Raw genomic sequence first — 17223 nt, 5'->3', positions numbered from 1 at the left:
AACTGGTCTAATATTGAAAAATGTGGCCAACCTCTAATTAAAATGACACAAAAGTGACTGTGTGGTAGTGTTAACACTTAACATGCTCAGACCAATGGGTACAACACCACAGATCTTCAAGTGTACAAACCACTATTATTGAGCTTAGTTATCACAAAGCAGCAATTGCTCAAGATTTTAGGGGAGTTTCGGAGCAAACACTAAAGTTGTCTATAGATCAGCAGTTCGAGTTGTGGAAGCAACTACTAACGCTTGTACTAGGGCAGGCTACATCATACCCTTAGGGTGCGACTCTTCATCGAACCCTGAATGAATACGAAATACTTTGTGCACCAAGCTGCGCTTTATTAACTGTAAAATATTGGAAAGCACACTATTGTCAAATGTATTGGTGGCAGGGGCGGACCCACTAAGGGACAAGCGGGTTCAGTTGAATCCGCTTCGTTGAAAAATTATACTGAGTATATAGATAAATTGTATTTAAAACAAAGAAATTCTTATAGAAATAATAAGCTGAACCCGCTTGGTGCAATTGCGCTATCTGTTGGGGCATTTGATCTATACTCGCTTTTTGGGTCACGTTTTAACTTGTGCCCGCTTTGCAAAAAAAATTGCAAGCGTACCCGCTTTTTCGCGTAACTTCAGCATACGGGGCTGAAGTAGCAAAGGCAATCACGCAAAACTTCAGCATTCTAGTAGACGGGCCTGAAGTAGCAAGTGTGTTGAACCAAATGTGCTGAAGTTTTTGTTTGTAATTGCTGAAATTAAGCATAGTAGCTGAAATTTTATTCTCTATTTGCTGAAGTTTTTGTTTGTAATTGCTGAACTTAAGCATAGTAGCTGAAGTTTTGTTCTCTATTTGCTGAAGTTTTTGTTTGTAATTGCACTAAATAAGCTGAAGTTTTTTTGTCCTGGATTCATTAGTTTTGTCATTAAGCTTTATCAAAAACTTCAGCAGAAGATGCTGAGTTATTTAGTTCATTTAGTAAAAACTTCAGCACTATATAAGCTGAAGTTTTTGAAAAGGCTTTCTAACATACTAGATAAATAATCAGATTGCCAACATTATCTAAATCATAAATTTTGGAAACAATAAACGTGAAAAGAACAGAATTATCATTGTCTACTAACTTACGTACGTGGAAATATTCACAAATTATTGTATACTAACTTACGTAATTATTTATAATTTGTTATTAACTAATCTAATAAACATATTTATGTCAATCATCCCATGAACTGAAGTTTCATAGAAGCACCAACAGTAGCAGAAGAAAGAAGAAGAAGAAGAAAACGAAGGAGGAGAAAGGGGGCTGAAGTTGTTTAAAAAGTGGGTACAAGTTAAAAATTTAAAAAAAAAATGGATATGGGTTAAATGGGGGCGACCAAATAAGGCGCCCAATGCAATTTTCACCTGTCTGTTGAGTTGGTCCAACGGGTTCAAAATGTATAGGTGGTACTGAGATCGAATCCATTCGGTGCTTGGTCCAATATAAATTTTTGGCCGAAGGAGTTTTACGTACCATAAGTCAAAGACAATTTGTCCCATCTGAATTTATTAGTCTCATGTCCTCTTTTTGGCATTTTACTATTTTACTTTATTGCCTTTTCTTGAAATCAATAATAGTTATTCTATAGTTTAATTTGCCTTAAAAAATTAAACCTATCCACAAAATGATTTTGATTCAAATTTTAATGATTTATTCAAATTATTTATTTGTTAGTTTTAATTTTAATTTTAGTCTATGTTGAAATGTCTATTTGTTTTATATTAAGTTTTCGGATTTGGTTATAACTCGTTTTCACTAATTATTGAAATTATTTTAGTATTTATAAATTTTTTTATTCTCTTTTGTTTAGAAATAACAACTTCTAACATAATAACAAGAAAAATTCTAGATTTATATGAATATCTTACAGCTAGTACTTTTTTAAACTGAATTTCTTGAAGTAAAAACTGTTACATTAAATAGATAAATTGCTAAAAATAGAAACATATAACTTTTTGTATCTTTTTAAAATAATTTGTTAAAAACTATAGAGCGCAACTTTAAAATGACTTCGTTTTGAGATTTTTTCTTCAGGAAAAAAGTGATCAAACCTTACATGCTTGTCATACCCTTCACCGATTATACTAATACATATCTTTTTTTTCTAAGTCGTTTGTATAAAATTCTGGGTCCGCCACTGATTGGTGGTAGTGCATTTTTGTACAATATAAAAAGTATAAACAACTCTGCATAGCTGATTGAAATACACACTTCTGAAAATGGTCATAATTAATAAAAATAATTGGTCCAAGATATTTGTTATTTTCGTAAATTAAAAAAAACTAATTTTTTTTATTCATCTTTAACTTACTCGGATAAAAGTGGAGAGAGATTAATATAGTGAAAGCAAAAATAGTAATAAATTGAGATTAAAGTATAAATAAGAACAATTTAGTGAAATTATCCTTTTATTCAACGTTTTCATAAGGAGTGTGCAAAAGCCAAATATGTCAAGTATAACGGACAGGTAAAAATAAGGGGGAATGACACAGCTACCCACAAAAAAAAAAACTATTTACCCTTATCTATCCATTTGTTTTTCTACCCATAAACTAATTACATTTCCTACCCATAGTAGTTTTTGTAGGGAATTTTCTCCTTTTTCTCCAATTTTTTTATTTCTATGTTTCCTTTCTTTTTTTCCTTTTTTCTTTCTTTTCTCCGTTTCTTTTTTCTCATTTTTTTTTCTTTTTTTCTTTTTTCCTTTTCTAATTTCATTTAACATTCTTTTTCTTTTATATTCTTTTTCTCTTTATAATCCAATTTCATTTACTGTTTTCACTATTTTTTTATTATTCTTTTTTTATACAATAAGAAAAAATAATTGATATAGTAAATAATTGTTCACCTTTTTTTTTTAAAAATATAACTAGTATAATATACCTTTGTCTTTTTTCTCATTTTTTAAATTCAATTATTAAACTGAAATAATACCAGTTGTCACTTGATCTAATTCACTGAATATCACACTGACTGCTGCTGAGCACCATAAATTACATAATCAGATTCTAAGAATCAACACGTGATTGCCATGCAAACCTTGATCTCCTTCCCTACAAATATCAGTACACACTCTACCATTAGAAGTAACACAACCAATTATGGAGAAAGAAAACACAATCTATGACCACAAATCTCCATATATACTAGTTAGAATAGAAATGATTAAAATATTGAAAAATGCAATAAAAGTATAAGCAGCAAAAAAGACTTCTAGTATCATATGATACCAATACGGTATACATGTATACCAACAGAGTATATGATTGCTCTAGAATATTGCTACAACTATCTACGACTATACTACTGTACCAAAACTTTAAAGGATGCAATAAAAGTATGAGAAAATTACATGCTCGCATTGCAAGCTAAATATTCGCAAAACAACTTGCTCATTCTGTACACTAACAGGGTATATAGTTGTATGAGGTCGTTCCTACAATTCCCTATAACTATAAAAACTATTATATAATACACATAATCTATGTCCATCGGCACAAAAATATTCCAGCACTGCAAATCATGTTCATACAAATAATTTCAGAATAGTAATCACTCAAAAATATAGCTAAAACAACCAAAACAAATGTTCAAACTACCATATGATACCAATATGGTATATAACTATACCAACATGGTATACAACTTTACTGGTTAATTTCCGGCAATTATATGACCATACTACTATTGCATAACACACATGCATAAAGAGAAAAATAAAAATAAAAAGTGTACCACATATTAATAAAATAAAGTATTTCAAGATATTGTACTATATTACTATCATTAAAAGAAAATCAAATAGTATACCAATTAAATGCAGCTAATACAACCAAAAAATGATTCAACTATCATATGATACCAATATAGTATATAACTATACTAATAAGGTATATAGTTGTACGGGGTCGTTCCAACAACTGCACATAACTATAAAATCTATATCCATAGGTACAAGAAAATCCAATACAGCAAAACATGATCATATAAATCATTTCAGAATAAAATTCACTTAAAAATGCAGCTAAAACAACCAAAAGTATTCCAACTACCATATGATACCAATATGACATATAATTATACCAATAGAGTATACAATTTTACTAATTAATTNAATAGAGTATATAATTCTACTAGTTAATTCAAGCAACTATATATGACTATAGTACTATTACATAATACACATGCATAAAGAGAAAAATCAAAAAATAGTGTACCACATATTAATATAAGAATGTATTTCAAGATATTGTACTATAATACTATTATATAAAACAACGCATAAAGAAAAAATCAAAATGATTACATAATACACATGCATAAAGGAAAATTACAAAAATTCAAGATATTATACTATTCTACTATTACGAAAAAAAAATTAAATAGTGTACCAATTAAATGTAGCTAATACAACCAAAAAATATTTCAACTAACATATGATACCAGTATAGTATATAGCTATACCAACAGAGTATACAATTGTACGCAAAGAGTTTAATTTTTTTTAATTCAATTATTAAACTGAAATAATATCAGCTATCACATAATATAATTAACTCAATGAGAGCTTATGCAATGAATAATACCTCCATGGAATTCCATTAAATAGTTCATTTAGAAAGTATTTGAACACAACATCCAATTAAGCAATCGGGTGTTTTAGGTGATTAGTACGAGGATCACGCGTGACGTTGAATAAAAATCTCATATAGAGAAAGCCAAAATCTATCGAGCTCAATGAGATTGAGAATTTTGAGAAGAAACTATTAAAACCCAATTTTTTTTTTTTTTATAGATTTACTTTCTAGCTTTGTTTTTCTGGAATACATGAAAAAGAGAAGATAGAAAAAGTGGATTGACCAGAGATTATAGGGAAGGATATAATCCAATTAGAGAAAGTGAAGAAAGAGAAAGGGAGAAGACAAATATAGAGAAAAAGTATAAGGCAACTTTAAACTGCATAGTTGCAGCCACTAACGCTTGCATTAGAATAAGCTATCTACATGACATCCTTAAAGTGCGGCGCTTCTCCAATTGGAGAGAGATTGATATAGCGAAAACAAGAATAGTAGTATTTAAAAAAAAAAATTATAATCATAGTGTTCGAACCAGCTTGCCCACGTCTCGACCAACGCACGTATTCTCTCTTTCTTTTTGTAGGAAACAAAACTTGGTGGTGCCTTGTCATTGTAGGGACAAGGAATATTAACTCATTACTAAATGTGGAACTCTAGAAAGCAATTTTCTTGTAGCTTAAAATAGACATTTAGGGATCAATAATGCTCAGGCCCTTACAGATGCATAAACCCACCTTAGTTTTTGACCTTCAAGACTTTTTAGGATTAAATAAAACGTGATCTTAAACATCTGTAGACACCAAAAATAGTGACCCCATACACTATTTAGAGATCAAAAAATACGATCCCTTAAATTGCACTTAGGGACTATAATAAAACTTGTCATTATGAGCCTATAACGAATGTAGCGACTAAATTTGTTCGGTCGCTATTGACTTTTATGGACCATGAATCAAACTTTTAGGGACTAGTTTTTCAGTTGCTAGTAATTCTTTTTCTTGTGGTAGTAGAAGGCAAGAATAGATTAGTTTAGAAGAATAAGTTGGTCATGATATGTCAAGACACTGCTTCAAGAACAAGAGATAAGATGTTGCAGATCTCTAACTTTGGATAGATAATTCAAGAAACATTATTACTTGAGTTCTTAAGTTAGAGGGTCTTTTGAGTTATGTGAATTGTGATGATAATTCATTTCTCTTCCCAATGAACAACAGAAAATAAATGAACACTAGTCAAAGTTTTCCCAATCTGTTTTATATCCTGTTTGGCCAAGCTTATCCAAAGGCAAATGTATTTTTTTTTTCCAAAGTTGAAATGTTCGGCCAAACATTTAGAAGAGAAAAAAGTAACTTTGAGTAAAAGCAAAGCAGAAAAAAGTAGCTTCTCCCAAAAACATTTTATTTGAAAAAGCACTTTTGAGAAAATACATTTAAAAGCACTTTTTTAAAAGCTTGGCCAAACACTAATTGCTGCTCAGAAATGCCTTTCAAATTAGTTAGCGAAAGACAAAGTGCTTCTCACCAAACTTTTGAGAAAAGCACTTCTGAAAATAAGCTGATTTTTGAAGCTTGGCCAAACATGCTATTAATCCAAAGGAGTAAACAAACTTAAGCACAAATTGATCTGGATTAGAAATTATAATAATCAACAAAATAAATATGACAAAGGCAATTGAACAACCTTTTCAACGCTAAGAGTAATTAAATACCACAGGATCTTCAGTCCATCAAAAAGCTCCACTATATGAAAAGAGAATAAAAAAAAGTTCTCTAATATGGTCATAACAGCAATATTTAACAAGGAAAAACAATAGTAACAAATAACAATAGCTATAACAAAACAAGTGAAGAATAAGAATGACTATTCCAGAAAACTAGCTACTGTTCATTTTGACTCAAAAATTTATAGTTACAGTCTATCCAACACGATCTCTACTGAACTAAGAATAGGGTGTTAGAAACTACCTGTAACAAATTCAGCTCAATCCAACAACGATGAATCGAAATGCAAATTGAAGCTAACTGATAGCGCATGCTGCAGCAAAAAGGAATTTTCTCATCTGATCTTCCCTCTCTTTTCAAAACGGCCGGCCCTCTCTATTCTTGTAAAACAATCATATCGAACATAAATAGATATTTAAAATAATTTATAACATAAGTGAGCCATAAAAAGATAGGTTTGATCCAAAGAACTTATTATTTTCATCCGTATGGGATGAGAAAATTAAATATCAGACATGAGTTTCACTTTTGCAAATAACTGAAACAACTATTCCATATATAAAGCGAAAGGAACAAAAGCTGTAAAATAAAAGAAAGAAGATAAAAGCGGTAAAAGAAGACAAAGAGAAAAAGAGAAGAAAGAAAACGTGGAAAATTTTTGCGGCAGCCTCTCTCACCCCACCAAGTCAAAGTTGGCGGGCTGCAAATGTGAAAGAAGATTTTGGCGCGCAATTTGCGGTGCCATCTTCTTCGTATTCACATCTGCTGAAAATTTTCTTTAGCAAACGCACCTATAAATAGACATCCCTTCCTCAATTGTAAATTATCCCTCAACCTCTTCTTTCTCCTCAATTAATAAAGAGCTATTCTTTGTGTGGCCGTGGAGTACACAAAAATTGCCGAACCACATAAATCTTGTCTTGTGCAATTTATTGCTTTTCTCTTTTAAATATTTTTTCCTTCTATTAGGCTGACACGCTTCCCAACAACTGGTATCAGAGCACAGACAATGTAATTCTGGTAGAAAAGTATGGTATTTGTGCAGGTACTCTTCACAAGAATAGTGCGACACTATTGATCATTATTACTAACACTATTCACAATAGTGAAGTACTATTCGTTAATAGTGATAGTATTGTTCACCAATAGTGATTGTTGTCTACCTATACGGTTGGGTTATTTTTTCTTACACGGAATAGTATTCGCCGTTACTATTCACAGGCACTATTCACATAAATTTTTTTTGTGTGTGTGAAAAACGGCATCAGAAGAAGGGAAGGTTAAGATTGACAAGTTCAATGGCAAAGATTTTGGATTCTGGAAAATACAAATAGAGGATTATTTGTACCAGAAAAAATTACACTTACCTCTGACCGAGATAAAACCAGAGAAGATGGCCAAGTGGATTGGGATCTATTAGATCGTCAAGCTCTTGGTGTGATTCGTTTGACGCTAACACGAAATGTGGCGTTTAACATCATTAATGAGATGACCAAGCATTATCAAATACGAGAAGCCATCTACTTCAAATAAAATCTATTTGATGCGTCGATTGTTCAACTTAAAGATGACACCAGGTGGATCTGTGACGGAACATATCAATGAGTTTAATATAATATTAACTCAGTTGAGTTCTGTTAATATAACATTTAATGACGAAGTCAGGGCATTGATTCTACTATCATCTCTAATGGAGAGTTGGTCTGCAACGGTAACTGCAGTTAGCAGTTCATCGGGAAATACCAAACTCAAATTGAATGATATTAGAGACTTGGTTCTAAGCGAAGATATTGCCGAAGAGAATCAATTGATTCCCTAGGATCTGCTTTTAATACCGAAAGCAGGGGGAGAAGCAACCAAAGAGGACAAAGTCATGGTCGTGGCAGATCAAAGTCAAGGAGAAGAGGGCAATTCAAAAATCGCAAGGACATTACTTGTTGGAATTGCGATAAAAAGGGTCACTACAGTAGTCAATGTAGAGAACCAAAGAAGAAGAAGGAAGAAAATTTAGCAAATGTAATTGCTGAACAAGTCGGTGATGCACTAATTTGTTGTGCAGACAGTCCAGTCGAATCTTGGATTCTAGACTCAGGTGCATCCTTTCACTCTACATCATGCAAAGAATTATTGCATAATTATATTGCTGGAAAATTCGGGAAGGTTTATCTAGCAGACGGCGAACCTCTGGACATTGTCGGGAAAGATGAAGTTCATATAAAGACTTCACAAGGCACGCTATGGAAATTACAAAATGTCCGACATGTTCCTAGCCTCAAGAAAAATCTGATATCTATGGGTCAGATTGACAGTGAAGGATATACAACAACATTCGATAACGGATCGTGGAAGATAACCAAAGGAAATTTGGTTGTGGCACGAGGCTTCAAAAAGGAAACACTGTATGCAACTGCAATACATAGATATACTATAGCAACAGTTGATCATGGTCGTGATACGACATTCTGGCACCGGAGGCTCGGGCATATGACTGAGAAAGGAATGAAGTTGTTGGCATCTAAAGAAAAGTTGCCAAACCTAAATCATGTTGAATTAGGGTTGTGCGAAGATTACATTTACGGGAAATAAAAGAGAGTTAGTTTCTCAAAGGCGGAAGGACACCAAAGAAAGAGAAACTGGAACTAGTGCATACAAATGTTTGGGGATCGACTCTTGCAACTTCTTTGGGAGGCACACGCTATTATGTCACCTTCATTGATGATTCCACAAGAAAGGTATGAGTTTATTTTCTGAAAAATAAATCTGAAACAGTTGAGTTAGAAGAAATCTTAGAAAATGAAGTGGCTAGAGGGATTACAACTGATTAGGAAATTGAAGATGAAGAACCAGAAGCCGGATCTGGATCAGAACTAAAACCGAAACCAGAGATAGAATCAGATGCAGAACCAAATCTGGAATCAGGACTTGAATCAAATTCGGGATCAGTTACTCTTGAGCATACATTAAGGAGATTTAAAAGAGTCATGAAAGCTCCAGATAGGTTAACTCTCTCTCTCCACTATTTACTTCTGACTGATGCTGGAGAACCAGAACATTTTGTTGAAGCAATGCAGGTGATAAACTCTGATAAGTGGAAGCTAGCCATGAAAGAAGAGATGAATTCTCTTCAAAAGAATAAAACATGGATACTTACAGAGTTACCAAAAGGAAAGAAGGCATTGTAGAACAAGTGGGTGTATAGAGTCAAGGAAGAGCATGATGGTAAGAAGAGATACAAAGCACGATTAGTAGTAAAAGGCTTTCAGCAGAAGGAAGGAATTAACTACATCGAGATCTTCTCTCCTGTAGTCAAATTAACTACTATCAGGTTGGTGCTAAGTATCGCAGCTGCAGAAAATTTGCATTTGGAGCAGCTAGATGTTAAAACTGCTTTTGCATGGTGACCTTGAAGAAGACATCTACATGAACCAACCTGAAGGTTTTCAAGTTTCTGGTAAAGAAAACATTGTGCGTAAGTTGAAGAAGACTTTGTATGGTTTAAAACAAGCTCCCTGACAATGGTACAAGAAATTTGATGAATTCATGCATAACAATGGTTTCACCCGCGATGTGAGATGGACCATTGTTGTTATATCAAAAATCTTGATGAATCCTATATCACTTTACTGTTGTACGTTGATGATATGCTAATTGCAGGATCTAGCATAAAAGAGATCAACATGGTTAAGCAACAACTGGCGGAGGAGATTGAAATGAAAGACTTAGGACCAGCTAAGCAGATGCTTGGGATGAGGATTAGCAGAAAGAGATCCGAAGGAACCTTAAAATTATCTCAAGAAAAGTATATACAGAAGGTACTAAGCAGGTTCAGTCTTTATGATGCAAAGACCAGAAACACTCCACTCGGATAGCCAGAGTGCAATTCATCTTGCCAAGAATCCAGTATTTCATGCAAGATCCAATCACATCCCGTTAAGGTATCATTTTATCCGAGAGTTGATAAGTGAATGACCTCTTTCACTACAGAACATACCAGGATCGAATAATTCGTCAGACATGTTGACCAAAGTTATCGGTGTTGACAAACTGAGGTTGTGCATCGCCTCAGTTAGCCTTCAAGATTGATAATGTGAAGGCGCCGCCAGAGAATAGCAAATCTTTTATTTTTAAATTTTCTTTCTTGCTGTATATGGATTTGAGGGGGAGATTGAAAGGAACAAACCCAGCTGTAAAATAAAAGAAAGAAGACAAAAGCTGTAAAAGAAGACAAAGAGAAAAAGAGAAGAAAGAAAACGTGAAATTTTTTTGCGGCAGCCTCTCTCACCCCACCAAGTCAAAGTTGGCAGGCTGCAAATGTGAAAGAAACTTTCAGCGCGCAATTTGCGGTGCCATCTTCTTTTCGTTGAAAATTTTCTTTCAGCAGACGCTCTGCCTATAAATAGGCATCCCCTTCCTCAATTTTAAATTATCCCTCGACTTCTTCTTTCTCTTCAATCAATAAAGAACTATTCTTTGTGTTGCCGTGGAGTAGACAAAAATTGCCGAATCACGTAAATCTTGTTTTGTGCAATTTATTACTTTTCTCTTTTAAATATTTTTCCCTTCTATTAGCCTGACACGCTTCCCAACATAAATAACCAAAACCAAACAAAACAAAAAAAGAGAAGTAAGAAATATAGAAGAGAGAACATTCACATACTGAAAGTGCACCACTTCGTTAGTGCTCCATGTGAAAGACAATCATTTTGAGTCTATGTCCAAAGATAGTGTACTATTTGCTTTTTTTATTTATTTATAACTGTGGTATCCCAACTAGCTTGTGTGCACCTGACTAATTCCACGGGATACCTGCCACCTACCACCAGCAACATATACCAAGTAATTCTATCAACTAAGACTTTGATAGATTGAAGAAATCCCCTAGTGTTTTTTGCCCCCACTGGGATTTAACCCTGAGACTTCACCCACTTCATTGACCACTAGACCACACCCGTAGGAGCTATTTTTGCCTTTTTCTCTTATATGTTCCACTTGTAATGTAAAGTCTTTTTCTTCTTTATTGTTTGTGGAGAACTGGGGTTTCCAGTACTTTTGCCATTATAATATATGATTCTACCAAAGAAGGTATGCAGTAGTATCAGTATATACGAAGATGCAGATTACCACCATGTGGCCATTTTTTATTCTTCTTATTGGCCTGCTTCTTAAAGAAACAACACAAGTTTCAGCTATAAGAATAAGATCACTATCAGCAATATTATCTTCATCAAAGCCTGGCTGCCCAGAAAAATGCGGCAACTTAACCATTCCTTATCCATTTGGGATAGGAAAAGGGTGTTACTTCAATGAGCCATTTGAAGTGAGGTGCAATAACAACACTGCTTTTAGTCATGGTCTTTATTATAGATCTGTGAAACACATATCCATGGACACCATCACGGTTGTTGTTCCTTCCATTCCTTATCCCTACAACAAATCATCGGGAAAGAACATTTACGGTGATGAATACACCACGGGAAAATCCATCGGCGAGCATTTCAGTGTTTCCATCAAGAATAATTTAGTAGCCATTGGGTGTGATATTTATGCTTATATCAAAGATTTAGACAACAGTAGTAGACGTCAAGACAATATTGTAAGTGGACGTGCTTCTTTCTGCGATAGTGGTGGAGCTAATGGTAATTTAACGATTTGTACGAATTTCTTTCGTCAGAAAATTATACCGTGCAAGTAGGGTAAAATTATACTTTTTTGGGTATATGTATTATAAATTGTTGAATTTCCTTAACATAACGGAATTATCTAATGTAGTGGCAAAAGTGGTTCAAAAAGTGTTTTTACGTCACAGGTTCACTGCTCTATGACTCCAATAATGCTCTATCTTCAGCTTCATCATCTTATTGCACTGGGAATAATGGTTGTTGTCAGTCTGCTTTTTCAAGAATGCCAAGAATTCCCTTTGCCTCCATACAAACAATGAACACGGAGAAAACATCATGGGCATCTAGCAATTGCACCTATTTCTTAGTTGTGGAGAAAGGCATTTCTGAATCTGAATTCACTCAATTACTTGGTAAGTGCAAAAAAGATGATTATTATAAAGGCAGGCTGGCGGTGAACTGGGTAATTGGCAATGTTAGTTGCGACAATGCCACCAGAACGCCAAAATATGCATGCGGAATGAACAGTAGGTGCGTTGATGACACTACTAGACCTACTGAGGGATATCGGTGCAATTGCTCTCCTGGTTATCAAGGCAACCCTTACCTCCCTAATGGATGCCAAGGTACTAATTCCCCTGTCCATCTTTTTCTGGATCTAACTTATATATTACCCCCTCAATTTTAATTTATGTGTCTTTCTTTTTAATCTATTTCAAAGAGAACGTCACATTTCTATCTGAGATAGATCCATGATATGAACTTTATGGGTTCGAATTTAAGATTCTACAGCATGTCATCTAGTTTACTGGGTCTGAGATTTATTATTTGTATTCATTTAGTGCGCTTTTCACACAAACAGGTTCTAAGCCAAAGCTACCAGGTTTAGACAAACTCGTAACTTAGTAACTAGATCCTGGTTTCTTATGTTTAGCAATGTTTTTACTTCCAGTATTCATATTTATAACCCTTAATAACACTCATTTATAGGAATGAAATAGAATGTGTAAGACCACAAGATTCAAGGGATACTTTGGCATGATATATACACCTTTTGTTTAAAACAACAACATTCAAAAGTATTCCTTATACTTTTAAACTTCTTGGTCAATCAAACTAAGACACATAAAATGACACAAAGTATTGTTTTAGCAGGTAACATGTCGTATTTTTCAGGTAACTAATCTCACTCAAAATGGATAATTACTTGTAGTTATCTTTTAGGTGACCTAATAATGTAAAAAGTTCTACACTGTCAGTGTACAGAAGTTAAACTCTTTTTTATTTCAATAATTGAAAGAAACATAAAACTACTACCAAGGCTTGTAGTCCAATGGTACCAGTGAGAATTTATCATAAAATAGATGAGGGTTCTATTCTCACTATCGTCTTACCTCCTTCCCCTTCCCTTATCCCCTTGTGTAAAAACAAGCATAAAATTAGACCATTGATCAAGCTTGTTGATAACGAGATCAAAGAACTTTGAGCCATTCATTGTGTTGTATCTTTTTCTTATTTTTCTTTGATTTGATGTTAATTTCCACAGACATCAACGAGTGTGCAAGTCAAAAAGGGAAGCATTCATGTCCCAATGATGCTCGCTGCATAAATACTCCTGGCAGTTTCCTGACCCAAATGATGTGAAACATATGCTGACTACACAACTCTTCTTAGGTATTGTATAACTCTCTTCTTTGTCCTATTTCTTTTGTTCTCATTTTTCTTTTTGTTAAGTAAATTATGCTTTCCGTAACTTTTTGTTTGAGGCATATTACTCCTTGAACTGCCAAATAGATTCGTTATCCTTTTCATGTTATACCTGACTAAGAACTTTATACTAACATTTATTCTAGCTAACTGCTCTTTAAGAATATTAGAAGCTCAGTTATCTTAATCTAAGTTTTAAAATTACAAAAGGGCCTGGAAAATTATGGAAAATAGGAGGAGCACCAGTTCAGGGTGTTCTAAAAATGGAGTTATGTTTCTTTTGTATGAAATTGGTTTTCTCACAAGCAGGTGTTGTAGCAGCAGTTACTTTTGTAATCTTGATAGCAGTTTGTCTTTGGCTACGCAAAAGGCTTCAGAAGAGGGAAGAAAAGAAAGCTAAACAAAAGTTTTTCAAGAGGAACGGTGGATTGCTTTTGCGACAACGTATTCCCTTTAGTGAAGAAAGTAGTGGTGGCTCTTTGTTAAAGCTCTTTTTCAAAGAGGAGTTAGAGAAAGCAACAAACAATTTCAGTGAAAGTCGAATTCTCGGAAAAGGAGGGGCTGGTGCTGTCTACAAAGGAATGTTATCAGATGGAAGCATTGTAGCTGTGAAGAAGTCCAATAAAATGGATGAAGATCAAATTGAACAGTTTATAAATGAGATACTTATTCTCTCCCAGATAAATCACAGACACATTGTCAAGGTACTGCTTTAAGATTTAAACTAGGCTCTTGCTACGAATTATGGAAGAAGAGAATAACAATATGCAAAGGATAAAAAATTTATAAGGCACAAGGAGGCTGGAAAATGGAGAGATAAACGTAAAACACACTAATAATATTGGAAATACAACACTCTAACAAAACAACACACTAGACTTGACCTATATATAGCTACTACAACAACTTTTAAACACCTATTTACATAAACTATTTTTAATGAACAATCTATAATTACTCAATAGACAGACTTTAAACACGTAGGATAACTCAAAAGACAAATGAACCCAGCATTTAATCACACTTTTACTCCCCCTGTTCCATTTTTTTGTGGCACTATTTCCTTATTAGTTTGTTAAAAAAGGAATGATATCTTTCTATATTTGAAAATCTAAGTTAAAGTTCTCATTTTACCTTAATAGCATGCCTTTATAACTACATAAATCTCATGGCATGTTTAAGACAGTAGATTCCAAAAGTCTTTCTTTTGTTATTAAACTGTGTCCAAACAAAATACGCCACATAAATTAAAAAGGAGAGAGTAATATTTAAATTTATTATTTCTGACAGGTACTTGGCTGTTGTTTAGAAATTGAAGTTCCTTTATTGGTTTATGAATACATCTCTAATGGAACCTTGTCATCCCATATTCATGGAAACCTTAGTCACAATTCTGATCCTACTGTCTCAAAACCATCAACAATAATACTATCGTGGGACCATCGCTTGCGAATTGCTGCGGAAGTAGCATGGGCCCTTTCTTACATGCACTCATGTGCTTCTACTCCCATTCTTCACAGAGATATCAAATCAAGCAACATATTATTAGACGATACTTTTAGAGCAGTGGTTTCTGATTTTGGACTTTCGAGATTATTGTCCGTTGACAAGACTCATTTAACAACACTAGTAGGGGGTACATTTGGTTACATGGATCCACAATATTTTCGATCTGGTCAACTTAATGACAAATGTGATGTCTATGCATTTGGTGTAGTTCTTGCAGAGCTTCTGACAAGCCAAAAAGTTGTCTCTTCAAACATAATAGAAGATCCAGGTTTGGTCAAACGCTTTACATTATTATTGAAACAAAATCTCATTTTTGAGATTATAGACACTGAAATTATAAAAGACCTTGAGGATGAAAAAGTGATTCTTGCTGTGGCTAAGCTTGCCAGGAGATGCTTAAATTATAATGCACGGAGAAGGCCAGGCATGAAGGAGGTGGCAGCTGAGCTTGATCAACTAAGAAAAAGGGGGCAAGATATACCTCATGATGAGTGTTTTCAAGATAACATTTCTCCAAGAAGTGAAAGTTCATATAGTTGTAAATCTGATTGTACAGAAGAAGATAATCAGAACTTAGTGTCTCATGATTAACTGAACTAGCTACTTTAATAGAAACGAAAGAAGGTTGCTTGAAATGGTTTGCCTGCGTCGACCTCCAGATGCACCGGTACATAGGTACGAAAGCATGGTGAGTGATGGTGCTAAAAGGGGGACGACGTAGACCTAAAATCACATGGAAGAAAATGGTTTGGAAATACCTATAATTTCTTGGAATCCATGCAAACTAAAGATAGGGCACAATGGAAGAAAAAATTTATATAGGTGATATCAACTAAGTAGGAATATATTTGTCATGTTAGCACATTTATGTATGTATTAACAAGTGTAATCGTTTTATGAAATGATTATTAGGTGATAATACTGAGGAAGCTCCGTACTAATATGTAGGTGAAGGATTCTAGAAACTAACTTGTCGACGGACGACAAGAAGAATTAGGATTTTGACTGCATATGGGGTTTCAGAAGTAGAAGCTTATGTAGGTGTTTTTCCACCGCTTGAACGCTAAGGGTGTGGAAGTTTAAGACTAGCTAGTATATACTGTCCCACATAATTTGTTAATATGGTTTTTTGGTTTATTATCTTCTGCCCTTTTAACTCTGCCTATACATAGAGTATAACCAGTGTCAATTCAGCTTACCTTAAGATATAATAAATTGTACGCGAAAGGATACAGATAGTTCATGTATCCGATCTCAACTAGTTTGAGACTGACGTGTAATTGATTTCTGATTCATTACAAATTGTTATGAAGTCAGAGAACTATTATATATCTGTACTACCCCAACTCTTAAACATATATTATAGTGTTAAGTGATTATGAATTTAGATGTTTATGTTCTACATGGAGATCATGTTGAGGTTTAGCCGTAGAACAAGGGTCCATTTCAGATTTCAGACAATGGCAGTGTATACTCGAAGTTTCGGTTAACCCGAAACAGCTAAAGGATAGATATTCTCAATTGGACAATGAACAACTCAAATACGGTCCAAAGAAAGTGCAATCCTGTAGTCAAAGTGAGCTATTTTAACCATCTTGAATCAATATGACAGGGGAAAAATACTTCACAGAGCTAAATAATTCATTCAGGCACTTAAGCAAACACCTTATGGCAACCATTTTTCTTTGGACAACCATAGTGAGCTGAACCCCCCCCCCCCCCCCCCCAAACCCAAAGCCAATTGGGCTTTCTCGTCAGCAAGTGGCAATGACATCACCCCCAAAACAAAGATTCAGAAATAACCAATATAAAAATCACAATTTCAGACTTCAAGCCACGAAGAATATTCAATTTTAAACTCAGGAAAACTATATAAAAGTGAATGTTGGGATGAAATTACAGAGACAAGTGCGAAGAAATTTCATACCTGGAATTTAGAGATTCAAAATCAAAGGACTGAAGAAAGTTACAGGCTCCGCGAAAATTGTGCTCCTACTTCTGGACTGAAAATCCAACCATTCAAACTAGCTATTGCCAAAAT

General features: G+C 34.1%; 2 protein-coding genes across 2 annotated transcripts; both read left to right on the top strand.

Annotated features, from left to right (window-relative positions):
* The first annotated feature begins 11434 nt into the window (after nucleotides 1-11434).
* Nucleotides 11435-13632, top strand: LOC109243670 (wall-associated receptor kinase 2-like). Its single transcript, XM_019410641.1, has 3 exons — nucleotides 11435-11984; nucleotides 12155-12592; nucleotides 13513-13632. The coding sequence occupies exons 1-3, from the start codon at nucleotides 11459-11461 to the stop codon at nucleotides 13608-13610; spliced, it is 1062 nt and encodes a 353-aa protein (XP_019266186.1). The 5' UTR covers nucleotides 11435-11458; the 3' UTR covers nucleotides 13611-13632.
* LOC109243669 (wall-associated receptor kinase-like 22) lies at nucleotides 13555-16513 on the top strand. Its single transcript, XM_019410640.1, has 3 exons — nucleotides 13555-13640; nucleotides 13983-14377; nucleotides 14964-16513. Exons 1-3 carry the CDS (start codon nucleotides 13616-13618, stop codon nucleotides 15771-15773), a joined length of 1230 nt encoding a protein of 409 aa, XP_019266185.1. The 5' UTR covers nucleotides 13555-13615; the 3' UTR covers nucleotides 15774-16513.
* Nucleotides 16514-17223: the final 710 nt, after the last annotated feature.

Source organism: Nicotiana attenuata, unplaced genomic scaffold, assembly GCF_001879085.1.
Source record: "Nicotiana attenuata strain UT unplaced genomic scaffold, NIATTr2, whole genome shotgun sequence".
In the NCBI taxonomy this organism is placed as follows: domain Eukaryota; kingdom Viridiplantae; phylum Streptophyta; class Magnoliopsida; order Solanales; family Solanaceae; genus Nicotiana; species Nicotiana attenuata.
Note: the sequence above shows the minus strand (reverse complement) of the source record. Positions and strands in the feature narration are given on the sequence as shown.